The sequence below is a fragment of the Dama dama genome, chromosome 33, assembly GCF_033118175.1.
Source record: "Dama dama isolate Ldn47 chromosome 33, ASM3311817v1, whole genome shotgun sequence".
Classification (NCBI taxonomy): Eukaryota; Metazoa; Chordata; class Mammalia; order Artiodactyla; family Cervidae; genus Dama; species Dama dama.
Window position 1 is genome coordinate 55,299,967 of NC_083713.1, and position 19,318 is coordinate 55,319,284.

The window sequence follows — 19,318 nt, forward strand, 5'->3', positions numbered from 1 at the left end:
AACAATGTATGTTAATCCATTCATATGAAGTTCAAAGATGGACAAAACTAATATGTATGTATTTATATTTATATACATGGAAGATTTTGAGTTTTATAAATGTTCTAGAAATTTCTTGATTTAGGTGATGGTTATAAGAATTCAGAATAACTCATCTAGCCATTTATAATTTGTGATCTTTTTGGTATATATGTATTTCTTTAATATATTTTTCAAAAAATCCTATCTCCCACTTCTCTTTCATTTGAAGTTTCTACTTGAAAATATACTAATGTTGGCTTTTATTAATCAATCAGTTTTGGTTCCAACTATATTTCTGGAAACTTTCCTTTTTTTTTTCTCAATCTCACTTAGACATTCATAATGGTGACTCTTTAATGGCAGTTTTTCCTCTCAAATTTCCCAACTCTTTCTTGATTGAGTGAGTGAGTGAGTGAAGTTGCTCAGTCGTGTCTGACTCTGCGACCCCGTGGACTGTAGCCCACCAGGCTCCTCCGTCCATGGGATTCTCCAGGCAAGAATACTGGAGTGGGTTGCCATTTCCTTCTTCAGGGGATCTTCCCGGCCCAGGGATGGAACCCAGGTCTCCCGTATTGCAGGCAGACCTCTGAGTCACCAGGGAAGCCCCTTTCTTGATTGACACCTTTAATTTTCTTTCTCTCTCTTCAGCTTTATTTTCATAGACCACCCAAGAGATCTATGTAAATCTACATTTTAAATACTTTTTCTAAATCTTCATTGAGAATGGAGGGAATTGTCTAGGAAGAGTATAAATATTTGTTAAAATAATTTTGATAATGGATAAGTTGTAGTCAGCTAGATCACCATTTCACTCCATTAGTATCCATCACTTCTGTACAATTGCATTTATATGGTACTACTCATTCGTACCTTGCTTTCTATGACTGAAAACTCAATGAGAGTCTTACCTAGTAGGCAATTACTACATTTTGAAAGTGAAAGAAAGCCTGCAAAATACTGAAAGAATGGTTTTAGCCTCAAAGTAGTTGAATGGGAGTTATATATAATACCTTGTAAACAAGTTTATTTTGCTTTTTAATGAGAAATGAAAGAAAATGTATATTTAAGCCTATTTCTTAACTTCATGCTTGTTGAGGACAGTGGAAAGTGAGAGGTAACCACTATTTAATAGCAGAATATGTGCAATCTAATAGATACTTCATAATCTTCATAATCATCACTGCATTCATCAAATGGGTTCTGTTATTCCAACTAACGCTTTTGAAAACAGAGAAGTCAAGTAACTTGCCCAAATTCATATAAAATTAACTGACCTAGCCAAGATTGGAACCTCAGACTGAGTGATTCCAAAACTCACCATCTTTCTTCTCTACCTTCCTGCCTCATTTCTATGAAAGTTAATGAGACATGCATGGATAGTAAGGCGATCAGGGACTTCTAATTACTTGCATAACATTTTAAAATCTGATATTTTACTGAACTATGTTTATTTTGGTGCTTAAACTTTAATATCTAAGTTAAGAAGACATCATCATTATATCTTTTGTAATGCACCACTTTCACATTTATCAAATCAGTTGGAAGTTGTGGTTGGAAATTCCTAGAGACCGCTGGTAATGGTGCTAAATTTATTTTCATTAGTTCCATTCATTTAGCTTCAATAACTGAATATATTAACTAGATCTCACTTATGTATTAATCCCATAACTTACTAATGTTAATAATATAATTTGTTAACTTTTTAAATATATGGCTTGATTGCTGAATCAAATAGACACTTACTTAAAGATTTTAAATATAAATTGTAACTGTTAAGTGTCTTCCCTCTTATTTTCTTCAAGCAAACATATACTAAAACACTTTTTCATAAGACATATATAAAGAGTTACTCTTTCATAATAGTATACTGTGTAAGTATTATTCAGTAGTAGTTAAGGAAAATTACTCATTATAGGCAGTATAATGGCTTCCTTAAAGTAAACTGGGTAAAATCCCATCTATGATAAACTTTTATTCTTCAGGTACATAGGGTTAATGAGCATAGATTATATTTAGAATGAGTTATAGTGCAACAGAGCACTAGAGTTGAGTTTCTAATAGTCCTAATATATAGTTACTATCCTAAGTATTGGCTACTTCTGCTGATTGAGCAGTTCTGTACTAATGACAACACTTACGGAAGCCCACCCATCCTGTTGATTAGAGGTAGACATTGAGACAGCAGATGCTAATAAGGAGGTATGACCACAGAAGTAACAAAAGAGGTTTAAATAGAGATGCCTAAAGCTAAATATTTACATTTTAATGTGCATTTAATAAACTTTATATTTTAATATATATATTAAATACATATATATTAAATATATTTTAAAACATAAATATTTTACTCTAGGCAAATATATATATATGTATATCTCATATGGGGCTTCCCTGGTGGCTCAGTCTGTAAAGAGTCTGCCTGCAACATGGGAGACCTGGGTTTGATCCCTGGGTAGGGAAGATCTGGAAAAGAGAATGGCTACCCACTCCAGTATTCTTGCCTGGGGAAATCCATGGACAGAGGAGCCTGGCAGGCTACAATCCATGGGGTTGCAAAGAGTCAGACACAACTGAGTGACTAACACTTTCATATATTTTATATATATATATATGTGTGTGTGTGTGTGTGTGTGTGTAATTGTATACAGACACAGAAAAATGTATTTTACTAAAAGTGCACTTGAATGCTCTACAGCAGAGTGATGTTCTGGACAAAGCGGGGAGGAGGAAATGGTGCACATACCTTTGCTTGTCCTGCTTTTGTGATGGCAGGTATATTGAAGAGCTGTCCAGTATAAAAATGCAGACCACTGAAAAGGATCACTGCAATAGAGTCACCTTCATTCTCAATTACTTCAAGGATATCCTCTAATCTCAATGTGTCTTCCCCCTAAAGTCGTGGTAGGCATAAATTACATAATCACAATGACAACTTTTCCATTTATATTTCCCAATCCAAAAATCACTTTGGGTTCTTTCCTACCATAAGAAAGAGCAATGATTTTTTTTCAAGTTAAGAATCTTCAAAAATCTGGCAAGAACATGTATTTGAACATGCTTTTTGTTATTAAGAAATGATAATACAATAGTAAAAAGTATTTTATAAAGGAAAGTTTTTGCAAAACTATTGCCTGATTTTATTCTTCAGTTTTTCAATTAATCTTTACTATTTAGATACTTATAAATTATTTCATTTTTATTCCCATCCAATAAAATACCAGAAAAATAGGATATTCATAAAATATTAAATGTCAAAACTGATTTCTTGGAAATTAGTATTTTACTTATCAATCTAAAATCATTATTTTTTTCCAGATAAAAGACACATGTACATCATTATCTGAGTGAGACTTAGCCTAATATTTTCCATTAATTTAAGAGTAAAATCTGTTCCATATCAATCTGAAGGTAAAGATCCAAACACAAAGAAACTATCAATAAAATTCAGTATTATCAAGGTCACTTTTCTCCCACAATTCAGTGATCAGTTACTTTGTGAATATTGTGAATGATTTAATTTGGTCTTATAAACAACTTGAGTGAAAGAACTCTGCCAGATACAAATTATAAATTTGTAGCCTAATAATTCTCATCTATTTATGAAGTCTTCATGAATTTTCTACACTGCTAAATCTGACATGGTCTTGAAGTCAAAGCATCATTAACTACATTAATATTTGGGGAAAACTCATTACAGTATTAATGGATTTTTCTTCAATTATTTTTAATTTTGGTAACTCTTACTATTTGCCAATTACTATGTCCCACATTATGCATATATAATACGTATCACAAATGTAATAATATGCTAATTTCTGCTAGTGGTCTGAGACTTGTTTGCAAAAATGATTATCTATAAAAATAAGAGTGATAAATTGTACTGGTCAACCTACTTGAAGGGCAGGAGTAGAGACAAAGACATAGAGAACAAACTTGTGGACACAGTGGAGGAAGGAGAGGAGTGGAATGAATGGCATTGAAACATATCCATTGCCATATGTAAAATCGACAGCTAGTGGGAAGTTGGTGTATCACACAGGGAGCTCTGCCTGGTGCTCTGTGACAACCTACAGCGGTGGGTGTGGGGGTGAAGGAAGGTTCAAGAAGGAGGGGGATATACGGCTGATTCAAATTGGTGTAGAGCAGAAACCAACACAACATTGTAAAGCAATTATCCGCCAGTTAAAAGTAAATTTTAAATTAAAAAAGAGTTGACAATGAAATCTCTGAATTTCTAAGTGATGTGTATTTTATACATGAAGAAAAGGATTTCAGTAGTTCTAAGAAAAAAATTTGAAGTAAAATTAGTAACATGACAACCCCAACCTCTTTTTTTTTTTTTCCTGTAGAGAAGCTAATACATTTTGTCCAATATAATTGTTAAATAAAAGTAAGGAAAGTGCTCTATATACTAATGCTTTATTTCTTTAAAGAATCGGTGCTAAGCAATTGAGAAATTTATTTTTCAATGATAAGATATGGTTCTCTTTCATGTTGACCTGCTCAAATCTAGTAATGCTAAAGGGTGGTCCCAAATATATGATTAAGTCATACAGCTCCACAACACTTATTACTTAAAAAAAAAAAATTGTGATGGCTATAGTCATTTTTGCTAGAAATAAGCAATTTATGTATAATATATGAAACATATCATTCCAAAGCTGTGAGAACTTTCTGTTCCATTAATATATTACATGTTGGCAAAAAGAAGTGAATAGAGTAGATCTTTAATTTCTCAAATTGGTTTTGGATTGAAAGAAATAATTGTTCAAACATTATCTTGGGAGTGTCATACATACATGAAACCTAAAATTTATCCTGTGTGGATCTGTTGGTGCCAAGTTACACAAGCTGCAGGGTTTAGATATCAAGGCCTATACAACTTAAGCCTTACAGCTTCATTAATATAAAGGGCACAGTATTTTAGATCTTAAACATATGGTTAAGCCCAACTGTTTCCTTTGTTATCTGTTCAAATATAAAGAAATCTCAGAGATAAAGTAAGTGACACAAAGTCACTGGGATTTCCCTGGGGAGTAATAACGAGATTGTAAACCTAATTTCCTTCTGCTACACTAAGTCCCTTTCAATACCCCAGACTAAACTCAGAGGCAAACATTTGGTACTTAGATTAAGAGGGGCAAAAAGATAGGCATCATTCAATTTCAACAAATATAACTGATTTTTAACATGATTTTAATGGCACCCACAGGCAATGGCATTTAAATTTGAAAATGATATATGCAAGTTTCTATCTCCTCCCATCCCACTGAAGAATATGGCAGACTCCAGTGGTATTATTAGGAAAATAGTTTGCTTATAATTTGACTAGCTCTTGAAAAAATTAAAATAAATACACTTCTGAGTTAAGTTTCTATTTTAAGCAAAATGACCTAATAGTAACAGAGTATAGGTCTTTTATACTTTCTTGAAAGTTCCATTAAAGTAATGAAGATAATAAACTTTTGAAGAAAATGAAGAAAAAATCAATACTAAATAGAAGCATGATGAATATTTATTTCTCTTTCTTATATACCTCTCTTGGCTTTATAATCCGCATACTTTTCTCAATATTAAGTCCATGAAGTTGAAGCTGTGACTCAATAGCATACTGGAAAAGAAAGATGATTTATTAAGTCAAGTCCAGTGCACAGAAGTACATTAGAATAGCTCAAAAAAAGGTAATAAAATAACAATAAAAGCATATTATCATATTAAATTCAAGGCCAAGGTTAAAAGTGACTAAACAGAATGTATCAGAGAAAAATGTAACATAATTTACATGCAGCAATCTGAACATCCTCTGAAACAGAAATATTATATGGATAGAAATGTAAGGGTCATTTAGTCTTTAGAAATATAAGAAATTTTTTGAGTAAGATATTTAATTAATCTAATTTGAGTCAAAACAGTTTACAGAATAACCAAAGTGAGCAGTAAAGACTTGCTAGGCTTCAATACAGGATAGAGAAATGGTTTGCCCTAGAAAGAGTAAGCTAGTATAAGAAAAAGGATAAAAAAAGTTCCCTTCATTGAGAGTCCCAGATGAAAATGGGAACCAGAAATTTTAGGGACCCTGAATTTTTTCAAGATAAAGATTCTGGATCCTTTTTAGTAAGATCATGGCTATTAATTTGAATGATCAAATGCCTTGAAATTATAAGATATAGGCTAGAATACTTAAACAGTGATAATATAAAGATGGAAATCAAGTTTCTCTAATACTAAAACTGAAATATGCTTTTAGCTGTGTTGGTGTCTGTAACAGTTAAATTTCTTATCAACTGAAATTGCTGAAAAAGCATGATTTTTTTCCTTGAACCGCAAAAAATTCTTAAAGTCTTCAATACATTTTTTTAAGTTAAAAACTACCAATAATTATGCTGCTGCTGCTGCTAAGTCGCTTCAGTCGTGTCCGACTCTGTGCGACCCTACAGACGGCAGCCCACCAGGCTCCCCGGTCCCTGGGATTCTCCAGGCGAGAACACTGGAGTGGGTTGCTATTTCCTTCTCCAATATAATTATGCTAGTGTGTTATGAAAGCAAATGGACAGATAAATGTTTATATTGCTACCTTAGGTAGCTAAAGGGTTAAGTACTGGGGTGTGTATTGATTTAATTTCATAAAATAAAACAGCAACAAGAATTAATAAAAAAAGAATTAATAAAACATTTATAACTGCATTTGATTTAGACCAGTGGTTTGTTCAGTGTCTTTAAAAAGACTAATAAATCAATGTTCCTATTCAATTCTTTCTTCCCTTAACACATGTTTTACTTGAACAAAAGAAATAAAGCTACAATCTATAAAAATGCATAAATCAAAAGCATTTGACAGATCTTTTTATTATAAGGTTACTTAGAAAAGACTAGTGAATAAACATTCAAGTCAGGCAAATGATATGCTCCTTTAGGAAGAGTAAAAAGAATAAAAATATCATTTGAAGAATCCTTACATGATCTGAAGGGAAGGCTTTGGCTTCTAGGAGAATTTTATACCGTTTGGGTGTAGGCTTGAAAAATGATAACTGCAATGAAATGGATTTATTGAGAAAAGCATTAATGTACAACTTAGACATTTGTTCATTTTTATACCACACTTTAATTTTATAATCTCCAGCATTTTAAAGGAATTAATTAATTACACAGTTAGATGCCTATCAAAGGTACATTTTTCCAATTAGCTTTGTTTCCAATGAATTCTAAAAAGAAGATATTTGCTCACTATGTTTATCAATAGGAAAGCAAATTTGAGAGAAAAATATGAATCAGATAAAAATGAATGCTTAAACTTTACTTAAGTGCTAATTGCAAATTAATTGAAAATTGAAAATCTCAATGCACTTAATGGCAATTGCTCTGAGACTGAAATATCATATTCTATCTAGTGCTACCTGGGAAGCCTATCTATATGTATGACTTATTCACAGTGATTTATCTAGAGCTGTAGATTTGGTTTCTAGTACATAATATTTCTAAAGTTTTATGATTGTATGAAATCTAATTTTAGGTCCAACTGAAAGTCCCTTGGCCCTAATGAAACATTTGGGATTTCTAGAGTCACCAGGGAAAAGTAGCTCATGTGTTCAGTGGAGCCTTTTCATTTTTCCGCGCAGTTCTTGGAGAATACTGACTGACAGTAATAACAACGAGGATGATTGCTATTGTTAATTGGATGTTGACCACTGGCCGGGGTGCTAAAGCAATTTTCACATACTATCATGTTTTATACATATGAGGTAGATATTATCATCCTCATTTTTTACAATGGAAAAAATTAAGATTTAGAAATTCCAATTGTTTAGTTGCTAAGTTGTGTCTGACTCTTCTGCAACCCATGGACTGTAGCTCGCCAGTTTCCTCTGTCCATGGGATTTCCTGGGCAAGTATATTGGAGTGGGTTGCCATTTCCTTGTCCAGGGGGTATTCTCGACTCAGGGATCGAACCTGTGTCCCTTGCACTGCAGATGATTCTTTATCACTGACCCACCTGGGAAACCCAGAAATGCCAATACCCTTGTCCAAAATCAAACAGGTATTAAATAATCTAGCTGGGAGCCAAACCAGAGTTGTCTGAACTGAAAATCATGCTGTTTACCATCATACTTAACATACTCCACAAGCACTTTCCTTCAGGCATGTTTAATAATAATGTTTGTATATTATAAAAATAAAATATCAGTATCTTAATAGTGCATCTTTGTCTTATAGACATGCTTTCAAAATCTCACTTAAAAATGAAATACAAAATTTTCATGACATCAATTACTCTAGGTACCATATTTCAAACCAAGAATATATATTTTAAGGCATACATATTATCAAATTCTTAGAATGTAAGAAATACCTAAGCAGAGTGACTCAGTTAATGTTTGTTATTGTTGTTCAGTCAAGTAAGTCATGTCTGACTCTCTGCGATGCCTTGGACTGTAGCAGGCTGACTCTCTGTCCTTCACTATCTCCTGGAGATTGCACGATTTCATGTCCATTGAGTGGGTGATGCTGTCTAACCATCTCATTCTCCACTGCCCCCTTCTCCTTATGCCCTCAATCTCTCCCAGCAACAGGGTCTTTTTTAATCTACTCCCCAAAATTAATTTACAGAAACATAATATTCCATAGACCCATCCCCCTGAAACTCAGCATATTGGAAAACTGTCTTTCTGAAAAGATCACTGCTTGCTACCATTTTTACATCATTATTTTGTGTGCTTGCGGCAATTTAGCTTTTCATCAACTGTGACTCTTATTCCTTGTGTTCTAAGATAAGAGCTCAGTATTCTAAAGCTCTTTGTAAAGAGACAACTCTCCCATGATTATGAAGAAGCCATTCTAGCAGGGCCCAGCATTTCCTGGTAGAATTGAAAATAATCTCACAATTTATTTTTAAGTAAGTAAAACTCCAAACCCTCATGAATTAAAGATAGAAGAAATCAGATTCTGTAAATGAGTGTATACTAAACACTGGTGGGAAAAGAAGCTTACCAGTAGAAGATGTAAATTAACAGTCAAACCATTCATTAGGGCTATTTCTTTCTTATTGGCTCCTGAAAAATAAATATATCATAATTTAGATTTTTCTGTTAGTTTTAGGGTGCTTGGAAAAACAAAGTATCACTTTTTCATCCTTAATGTTTTTAGTGACAAGGGCATATTTGATGTGTCATCACAAAGAAGTGGAATTTTCCCACTTGACTAATTTTATCAAATGATATTTGGACTCACATGCACATAGCTAGCTAAAAATTACATTTCCTTTTTGACGTAATAAATAATAACAACACAATAGTGAAGCATTTGCTTTCTCCTGTAAACTAAAAATGATTTATCCTATTATCAGCTAGGTTGCCAAATTCCCACAGAGCTCATTTTTGTGGTAAGTGCATCCCCAAGAAGAATCTAAAAAGAATTGAAGGCCAATCACATCTTTAAAGCCGGTTGTTTCTAACATCAAATTAAAATGCTCCTTTAATAAAAGAAGGCAATGCTGCTAAACATAATTCACTGTTATTACAATGAAATTTACAGTAGTTCCTAAGACAAAAAAAGCTAGCAGTAAAGTAAATGCTAAATAGCACTGGATTTTATTTATTCACACTGATATGAGATAATTAATATAAATATGTATTGTTTGATGAAGAAAACATGCAAAATTAAGATAACCACAACACAATCATAATCTGATCTAATTCCTATTAACAAGGGTTATACCACTAGAAACAGACCCAGAGAGAAAGCATACAGTGAATACTTAAGAACTCAGAGCACAAACAAAGGTAATAATACTTTCCCCCTTTTTGGTTCTTATGATGTCTCTGAAAGGCAATTAAAATAATATCTCTTTACCATTACTGAGAAAAATAGGCTATGAGCTTTAATGTTTGTAAGACTGTACTAGGTGTAAGAGAAAATGCTTCATACAAGTCCTGCACTTTGTATCCAATGAGATACTTCTGATAAAATCCTATTTTACTCAAAGAATAGACTGTAAGTAGGATAATTATTCTAAGTAATAGATAGATTTTTAGGTTAAATTCACTTGAGGAGAGGCCACTGGAGATAAATGGAATTTATATTTCAACATAGCCATTTAAGGAAAGGCCTGTGCTTCGATCTAGTCAGGAGAAACTTGTTGCATTTGATGATTTCCCCACTTGATATGCAAGATCGGTAAACAAATGGTAGCTGTTAAATATGTATCTCTAGTCATTGTAAGGTGAATAGTGTCTCAAATTCAAAGACAATAACAACCTCATACTGCATATATATATATGTTAGTTGCTCAGTTGTGTCCAACTCCTTGAGACCCCATGGACTGTAGCCTGCCAGGCTCCTCTGTCCATGGGATTCTCCAGGCGAGAATACTGGAGTGGGTTGCCATTTCCTTCTCCAGGGGATCTTCCAAACCCAGGGATCAAATCCAGGTCTCGCACACTGCAGGCAGACTCTTTACCATCTGAGCCACCAGGAAGTTCTTCATACTGTATTCCTCACACTAAATCAGATGTCTCCAACAGGCCAGATAGCTTCTGTTGTATGTGGGGGCATACATCTTCTCCTATGGTATGAACATCTTTTTGAAATATGATGAAAGAAATGCTGCCAGCTTTATTTTATTTCTTTCTTTGAATTATGGTATGAATTTTCACTATTACATATAAAACAAAACATTATCTATGACATCAATCTGATATTATTCTTAACTTCCCGTTAGCTCTTTACACACATCTTTCCTGAAAACTGTTCATTTTAATAAAAAATATTTTGGCAGGGAATGTGGAATGAGAAAAGGAAGGAAAAATAATACATTCCACCCTCTTTATCCATGGATTTGAAACCCATGAATATGGAGGATGGAGTGTATTCATGGCACAACCCACTTTATGTTAGGGACTTGAGCATACACCTGTTTTGATATCCTGGAGGGAATATTCTGTGTGGACTCCTGGAAGCAATCCCCAAAGAAACTGAGGGATGACTGTATCAAGAAAGAGCGAAATTAATGGAAAGAAAAGCATTTGAAAGACTGTGTTGTTATTGTACGTGACTCTTTTTGTGACCCCATGTGCAGCGGGACTGTACCCACCAGGCTGCTCTATCCATGGGATTTCCCAGGCAAGAATACTTAAGTAGGTGCCATTTCCTGCTCCAGGGGATCTTCCCAACCCAGGGATCAGACCTGCGTCTCCTGAATCACAGGGGGATTTTTTCCCACTGAGCCACTGGGGAAGCCAGAAATAATGTAATGAGAAGAAATCAAAAGAGGATAAAATAATTTATAAATTTACCACCAAATGAAAACAAAGATATGGAAGATGCAGAAAGAAAGAGAGGTAGAATATCTGTACAAGGCCAGGCATTCCATTTTGCATAATGATTACCCTCTGATTAAAATAATTATCCTTGCCTAAAAAATGTTAGTCCTTCAAAGAATACAGTGTTCATTTTGGATCACCTAATTTTTTTCTTGCATGGAATGTGATGAACCACAGGTGCTGGGCTGAATTAATCTAGACATACACTTGGCCCTATGCTTTGCACCCTTCACCCTCAATGGCCTGCTAAAACTTGGATCAGTTCTTTGTAAGTAATCCTTCACTGACTTGAATTTGTCTGCCCACATATACAAAAATTATCCCACCTTAGCACTTTAAATTTAATCAAGTTCTTCACAAATGCCCTCCTCACCTGCTTATGAACTTTGTCAAGGAGAAGGTCAGTGTACTTAACATGTGTGCATGTGCACCCCTGTATAGCTAAGGATGGTACATGTATTAAGCCTGTAGAACATTAACAGAAATGCTTATTGCAAATATGATCTAAAGTCACTAAAGAATCAAGTGTTCTTAACATGCATGGGCTACAAATCAGATGGATTTTAAACTTATTTTCAAAAGAAAATTTACTTAATTGACCTATTTCTTTTGGTCCAATGTGTATTTCTGAAATTCATGTTTGTACCTTTAAGATATTTCGATATTATCAGCATTCCATATGACAATAAATCTTCATTTAAAGCAAAAGTTGAAATTCTTTCAAGTTGCTTTCCTTTGTTCCTTTTGTTTTTCCTAAGAACTTTTTTGAACTAATGTTGAAACATCAAAAACTGTAAGTATGGGCTATAATTTCCTGTGTTATAGAATATATCCTTATTGCTATTTTATACATGGTAGTTTGTAACTGCCCTAATTTCCTCCCCCCCCCTCTTCCCTCTCCCCTTTGGAAATCACTGTCTCTTTCCTAATCCCTGAGCCTGTTTCTGGTTTGCATATACTGTCTTTTGTACTATTTTTAGGTTGTGCTTTGTCACTCAGTTGTGTCCGACTCCTTGCAACCCTATGAACTGTAGCCTGCCAGGCCCCTCTTCTTCGCTTTCTGCCATAAGGGTGGTGTCATCTGCACATCTGAATTTATTATTTCTCCTGGCATTCTTTATTCCAGCTTGTGCTTCATCCAGCCCAGCGTTTCTCATGATGTACCCTGCATATAAGTTAAATAAGCAGGGTGACAATATACAGCCTTGACGTACTCCTTTCCTGATTTGGAACCAGTCTGTTGTTCCATGTCCAGTTCTAACTGTTGCTTCCTTACCTGCATACAGGTTTCTCAAGAGACAGGTCAGGCGGTCTGGTATTCCCATCTCTTTCAGAATTTTCCACAGTTTAATGTGATCCACACAGTCAAAGTTTTTGGCATAGACAATAAAACAGAAGTAGATGTTTTTCTGGAACTCTTTTGCTTTTTCGATGATCCAGTGGATGTTGGCAATTTGATCTCTGGTTCCTCTGCCTTTTCTAAATCCAGCTTGAACAACTGGAAGTTCACGGATCACATATTGCTGAAGCCTGGCTTGGAGAATTTTGAGTATTACTTTACTAGCGTGTGAGATGAGTGCAATTGTGCAGTAGTTTGAGTGTTCTTTGGGATTGTCTTTCTTAGGGATTGGAATGAAAATGGACCTTTTCCAGTCCTGTGGCCACTGCTGAGTTTTCCAAATTTGCTGACATGTTGAATGCAACACTTTAACAGTATCATCTTGTAGGAAATGAAATAGCTCAATGGGAATTCCATCACCTCTGCTAGCTTTGTTCACAGTGAGGCTTCCTAAGGCCCACTTGACTTCACATTCCAGGATGTCTGGCTCTAGGTGAGTGATCACACCATCATGATTATCTGGTTTGTGAAGATCTTTTTTTGTATAGTTCTTCTGTGTATTCTTGCCACCTCTTCTTAATATCTTCTGCTTTTGTTAGGTCCATATCATTTCTGTCCTTTATTGTGCCCCTCTTTGCATGAAATGTCCCCTTGGTATATCTCATTTTCTTGAAGAGATCTCTAGTCTTTCCCCTTCTATTGTTTTCCTCTATTTCTTTGCATTGATCACTGAGGAAGACTTTCTTATCTCTCCTTGCTATTCTTTGGAACTCTGCATTCAAATGGGTATATCTTTCCTTTTCTCCTTTACCTTTCATTTCTCTCCTTTTCACAGCTATTTGTAAGGCCTCCTCAGACAACCATTTTGCCTTTTTTGCATTTCTTTTTCTTGAGTTTGGTCTTGATCACTGCCTCCTATACAATGTCATGGTCTCCGTCCATAGTTCTTCAGGCACTCTATCAGATCTAACCATTTGAATCTATTTGTCACTTCCACTGTATGATCATACGAGATTTGATTTAGGTCGTACCTGAATGGTCTAGTGGGTTTCCTTACTTTCTTCAATTTAAGTCTGAATTTGGCAATTACAAGTTCATGATCCGAGCCACAGTCAGCTACTGGTCTTGTTTTTGCTGACTGTATAGAGCTTCTCCATCTTTGGCTGCAAAGAATATAATCAATCTGATTTTGGTGTTGCCCATCTGGTGATATCCATGTGTAGAGTCTTCTCTTGTGTTGTTGGAAGAAGGTGTTTGCTATGATCAGTGTGTTCCCTTGGCAAAACTCTATTAGCCTTTGCCCTGCTTCATTCTGTACTCCAAGGCCAAATTTGCTTGTTACTTATTTTATTCAGTATTTGTCTTTATCTGTATGACTTAATTCATTCAGTATAATATGTTCTAGGTCCATGCACATCCCTGCATAAGGTATTATTCCATCCAACCTGGGCTGGTAATCTGTTTCACCCTAGATAATATACATGTTTCGATGCTATTCTCTCGAAACATCCCACCCTTGCCTTCTCCCACAGAGTCCAAAAGTCTGTTCTGTACATCTGTGTCTCTTTTTCTGTTTTGCATATAGGGTTATCGTTACCATCTTTCTAAATTCCATATGTATGTGTTAGTATACTAAAATGGTCTTTATCTTTCTGGCTTACTTCTTTTTCTTTATGGCTGAGTAATATTCCATTACCTCGTGGCTCAGATGGTAAAATATCCACCTGCAATGCAGGAGACCGGGGTTTGATCCCTGAGTCAGGAAGATCCCCTAGAGAAGGGAATGGACACTACAGTATTCTTGCCTGGAAAATTCCATGGACAGAGGAGCCTTGCGAGCTACAGTCCATGAGGTCACAAACAGTTGGACATGGCTGAGCAACTAACAGTAACACTTTTAGTGTTAGTGCTTTTCTTTATCCATCTATCTGACTATAATTCAATAAAAATTAAAAGTGAAAGTACTGCAAAGTATTGGAGGCAAATTTATTGGAGGCCAAAGATTTCTAAAACTTCCTGAAAACGTATCAGGATTTGAAAGAGTCTTTAGAAGATGGGCGTCCCTAATAGCTCAGTTGGTAAATAACCTGCCTGCATTGCACAAGACCCCTGGGTTGGGAAGATCTACTAGAGAAGGGATAGGCTACCCTCTCCAGTATTCTTTGGCTTCCCTTGTGGCTTACCTGCTAAAGAATCTGCCTGCAATGCAAGAAATCTGGGTTCTATCCCTGGATTGGGAAGATTCCCTGGAGAAGGGAAAGGCACTCCACTTCAGCATTCTGGCCTAGAGAATTCCATGGACTGTGTAGTCCAAGGGGTCACAAAGAGTTGGATACGACTGAGCAACTTTCCTTTTCACTTTACTTTAGAAGATCATGTGCAACCCCCTGCAGTAAGTGTAAAAAATTGAATTATTTCTTCTGAGATGTGTGTGAGCCAGGGTTCTCATTTGAAGAGTGAGAACTGCTTGTTTATTTATTGAACACAATTTTTTGCTTTACCAGAAGGTGAAACTTATATACAGGCATTACCTTCTTATATCCATGCCTAGCAACTAATGTTTATTGAGCCCTTATTATGTACCAACACTTCTAGTGTGACTTGTGTTATCTTCACAGTAATCCAATAAGGTATCTACTTCATTTTCCACTTTTATCAATGAGGAAACTAATTGCAAGCGGATGAACTAACTTGCTTAAAATTCTCACAGATAGGAAGTACAAGACAAAAATCTTTCTCTCTCAGAAAAATAAATAAATAAAATCTTTGTTCAAGGTAACATTTGGAAGTGTTGTCTATGTTATCTGTTCCCTGTATGTCAAATATAGGAAGCCCAAGTTCATTACTAATATCCTTCTGCATCTTTCTCATCCTCATTTAATTTCAAATGTTTTGCAAAGTAACAATGACAGGGTCCCTAGCTGCTTAGTGTTTGATAAGAAGGTTCTCATAACTGCCATGCCATGTTCTGTATATTTTATTAAGCAGATGCAAATGTTATTGTTTTGTTCTAAGGTTAGTAGTTAAGCTAAATCTGAGAACTTTCCACTCTATTTTTCAAGTAGCAAATTCCTGTGGTCCTTAGAGGTGTCTCGAGTGTGCTTGATGATTCATGGCTATTAGGAGAGAGCTCCCAGGGATATTACCTCTCTGAGGGTCAACCTCGTTTCATAAAGCAAATTTATGTTCATATTACAATAGTTTTATAAGCCAAAATGAATGTATCTAGCCCTCTGTAATGTTTATGTGCCCAAGGAGAAGTAGGCTTAATTATAATATTAATAATATTCTTCAGCAATTCTATTTCTAGCACCCTGATAATGTGACATTAATTGTAAGAGAAAGTTATTCCATGTTCTGCAGTTCTACCTATAGAGACTTTTGTGCCTTTGAAATACCATAAAAGGCATGTAACATGTATATGATAAGCTTCATTTGTTTATATATATATGAAAAGTGAAAGAGATGTATATAATGTTTGATAATATATATATATATGTTTTATTAAAAGTTTTTCATCTCATATGAAATGGAAATTATTTTCTCTATCTATGAGTTAATAGGGTTGCTCATTATCTCTTTCTCTTCTCTATGCACTCTATCAATTTGTACACATAATAATTTTTATTATCCTCCTGTTCCTTTTTTTTCAGAAGTATTATGACAAAATAAAGGCTGTGGTTTTAAGAACCTGGAAGATTCAATCGTAGTCCAAAACTTAAGCTTGTCTGTTTGCTCCTGATTCATTTAGAGAGCCCACAAGTAACAAAAATCATTTTGACTTCTGCTCCTGTCTTCTGTAGTTACCATATAATTTAAATTTTTTAATTTATACAATATCTACCTCCAAAGAGGATAGTAGGTTTCTTGCATTTAAAGTGAGAAAGAATGATTTTTAAAAATTGCAACAAAGTACACTATATGCTGATGAGAAACAAATTAGAAGCTATTAAATGTTTTCGCTAGTTCACTCTATCAGATTTTCTCAGAATTTACTAGTAACAAAGGCAAAAAGGAAACCTGAGATTTGCAGCAAAAAAGACAACATGACCACATACACAAATACCTTATAAAAGAATCAGTTCCTACTAAAGCAAACAAAGTAAACTCATTCATTTTTAAACTTAAATTAAGAACCATTTATTTGATTAATATATACAATTTTAAAAGTAAATAAATTTGGGACATAGGTATTAGCTACTGAAAAAGATTAAAAAAACAAGCTTTTAAAATAGTGCTCATAGTCCTCTTTTGCAGATACTGTCAACAACAACAAAAAAAGGTAGAATTATTTCTCCTGATAAAACATACCTTGTAGAGAACAAAATAGACATTTAATAAAATAGTCATTAAAATAAAGAAGCTAGTTTAGATTTAATGATGCACTGATAATTCAAATTAAATATGACAATTCATTTGTCATATTAAGGCTTGAAACTTTGAGAAATATATATATATATATACACATATAATAAATAGTACATATACTGTACTGAGTTCCGTTATGTACAAATGTGACTTTGCTCATTTCAAAAGATAATTGTCATTTTATATACTATATAATTAGGATTAGATGACTGTAATTTAATTAATACAACTGCTGCTGCTAAGTCGCTTCAGTTGTGTCCAACTCTCTGCGACCCCATAGACGGCAGCCCACCAGGCTCCCCTGTCCCTGGGATTCTCCAGGCAAGAACACTGGAGTGGGTTGCCATTTCCTTCTCCAATGCATGAAAGTGAAAAGTGAAAGTGAAGTCGCTCAGTCGTCTCCGACTCCTCGCCACCCCATGGACTGCAGCCTACCAGGCTCCTCTGTCCATGGGATTTTCCAGGCAAGAGTGCTGGAGTGGGTTGCCATTGCCTTCTCCGAATTAATACAACGTTCAAGGACAAAACCGCAAAAAACAAAATTAAGTTTATCCCATATATGTCACATGCCTTTGTGTGGTATTTCAAAGACACACAAAAATCCCTAAAGCTAGAACTGATAAATATTGTTTAAAACATTTTTAATAAGTTCAATTTTGTTAATCTAAGTAATCTGAATATTTATTCATTTTTAAAAATAATCTTATTAACAGTAATGAGAGGTGGGCTGGTTTGAAATTTCATTGATAATTGTGACATATACAATTTGCTGGGCAACAAAACACACACAGGTTTAATAAGTTGCAGTGGAGCTATAAACATTTAAATGGTGAAAGGAAACCTTTTTGCAAGTTTTATGGGTTTTATAAATCTCACTAAATAATTGCCTTACCACTTCCCTGGCTTAACATCCTAACTCCTCTTTAGAGCATGATAAATATTAATCACAAAATAATAGAATTAGAATGCAATTTATGTGCTGAAAGCAAATCTAGCAAAGGAAAAACAGTCCACATCTAAGGAAAACATAAATGCTCAGTTCAAATTAGTTCAGGATTTTTTCAGTTTTCTTTCTTTTTTTTTTTAGATTTACATGTTAGGCATTTGAATGAATATAATTGGCTTCTAAGAAATGAACACAGATTAAAAGTGTTATCAGACAACTAGGCAACACATTTATAAATGCTATCCAGGATTGTTCAGGTGGGAATTCTCTCCATAACACTATATATGTACATATACGTATCCTCTGGATTATGTTGGCAGTCTGATCAAGTGCTCTGTGCTCCCAAGATCCTGACTGGTTTGGAAGGAGATGCTATGCTTTCACCTTTAGCCACCCTAGTTAAAACGTCCTAACTTTGGGTTTGAGCCCCAAACATCCAGAGCTCTGTAGATTCACCCTGGGGCTTCTTGTGCAAGTCCCACACTCAGACCCTACATCCTCATGCTGGCTCCATGCACTACTCCTCAAATACTGTGCGTCCAGCTTCCAAGTGCTTCTTTCTTCAGCAAATATCATATTTCTGATCAATAGAGATTTCTTTTTAATTTTTAAGTGTTGCTATATGTTTGTTAATCTATTTTTTTTTTCTATTTTTCTGTGTTTGGAGCAGAAGGGAGCATTTCAGTTTGTACTTAACCTCTTACTTTAAACTAGAAACTGATATTCTGATCCTGTAATATAACCACGTAAAAGAGGTAGAAACGTGTATAGTGTAGTGATTACTCAAAAATAAATAGCAGCAAACAGAGCTAGCCTTTGCTTGCAACCTTTCTATTTAGGTGCTTATTTATTATTATTTATTTTAACTTTTTTAATAGAACAGGTTACATATTGATATAGTTCTTAAACTAAGAACTTATTTTCCTTAAAAGTCTAGCAGTTTGGCCTATATTAAGCATTAGTGTGTTCCATGCTCATTCATGCTTAACACAGTTGATATATAGACCTGGATGTCTGTTTCTTTTTCCAAGTTAGGGAGGTTTTCAGGTATTATCACTTCTAATTCATAGTCAACTGAATATTTAAACTTGGGTGGTGGCTCTGCAGCCTAGACTGAGCCATCTAGAGTCATCTGCTTCTCTATTGTGTTGAGGCTTTCTGGGAAGCCAGAAACTTTAGGGAGCTTTAAAGAAGGCTGAGCACCGAAGAATTGATGCTTTTGAACTGTGGTGTTGGAGAAGACTCTTGAGAGTCCCTTGGACTGCAGGGAGATCCAACTGGTCCATCCGAAAGGAAATTAGTCCTGGATATTCATTGGAAGGACTGATG

General features: G+C 34.8%; 1 protein-coding gene across 3 annotated transcripts in view; it reads right to left on the reverse strand.

Moving 5' to 3' along the window:
• KYNU (kynureninase) overlaps nt 1–19,318 on the reverse strand; it is a 119,448-nt gene that overhangs the window by 56,902 nt on the left and 43,228 nt on the right. For all 3 annotated transcript variants that reach the window (XM_061135695.1, XM_061135694.1, XM_061135696.1), the window contains 4 exons: nt 9,007–9,068; nt 6,978–7,049; nt 5,558–5,632; nt 2,765–2,911 (listed from right to left, as the gene is read on the reverse strand). In XM_061135695.1, coding sequence (XP_060991678.1) covers nt 2,765–2,911; nt 5,558–5,632; nt 6,978–7,049; nt 9,007–9,068 — 356 coding nt within the window. The remainder of the gene's footprint in view (nt 1–2,764; nt 2,912–5,557; nt 5,633–6,977; nt 7,050–9,006; nt 9,069–19,318) is intronic.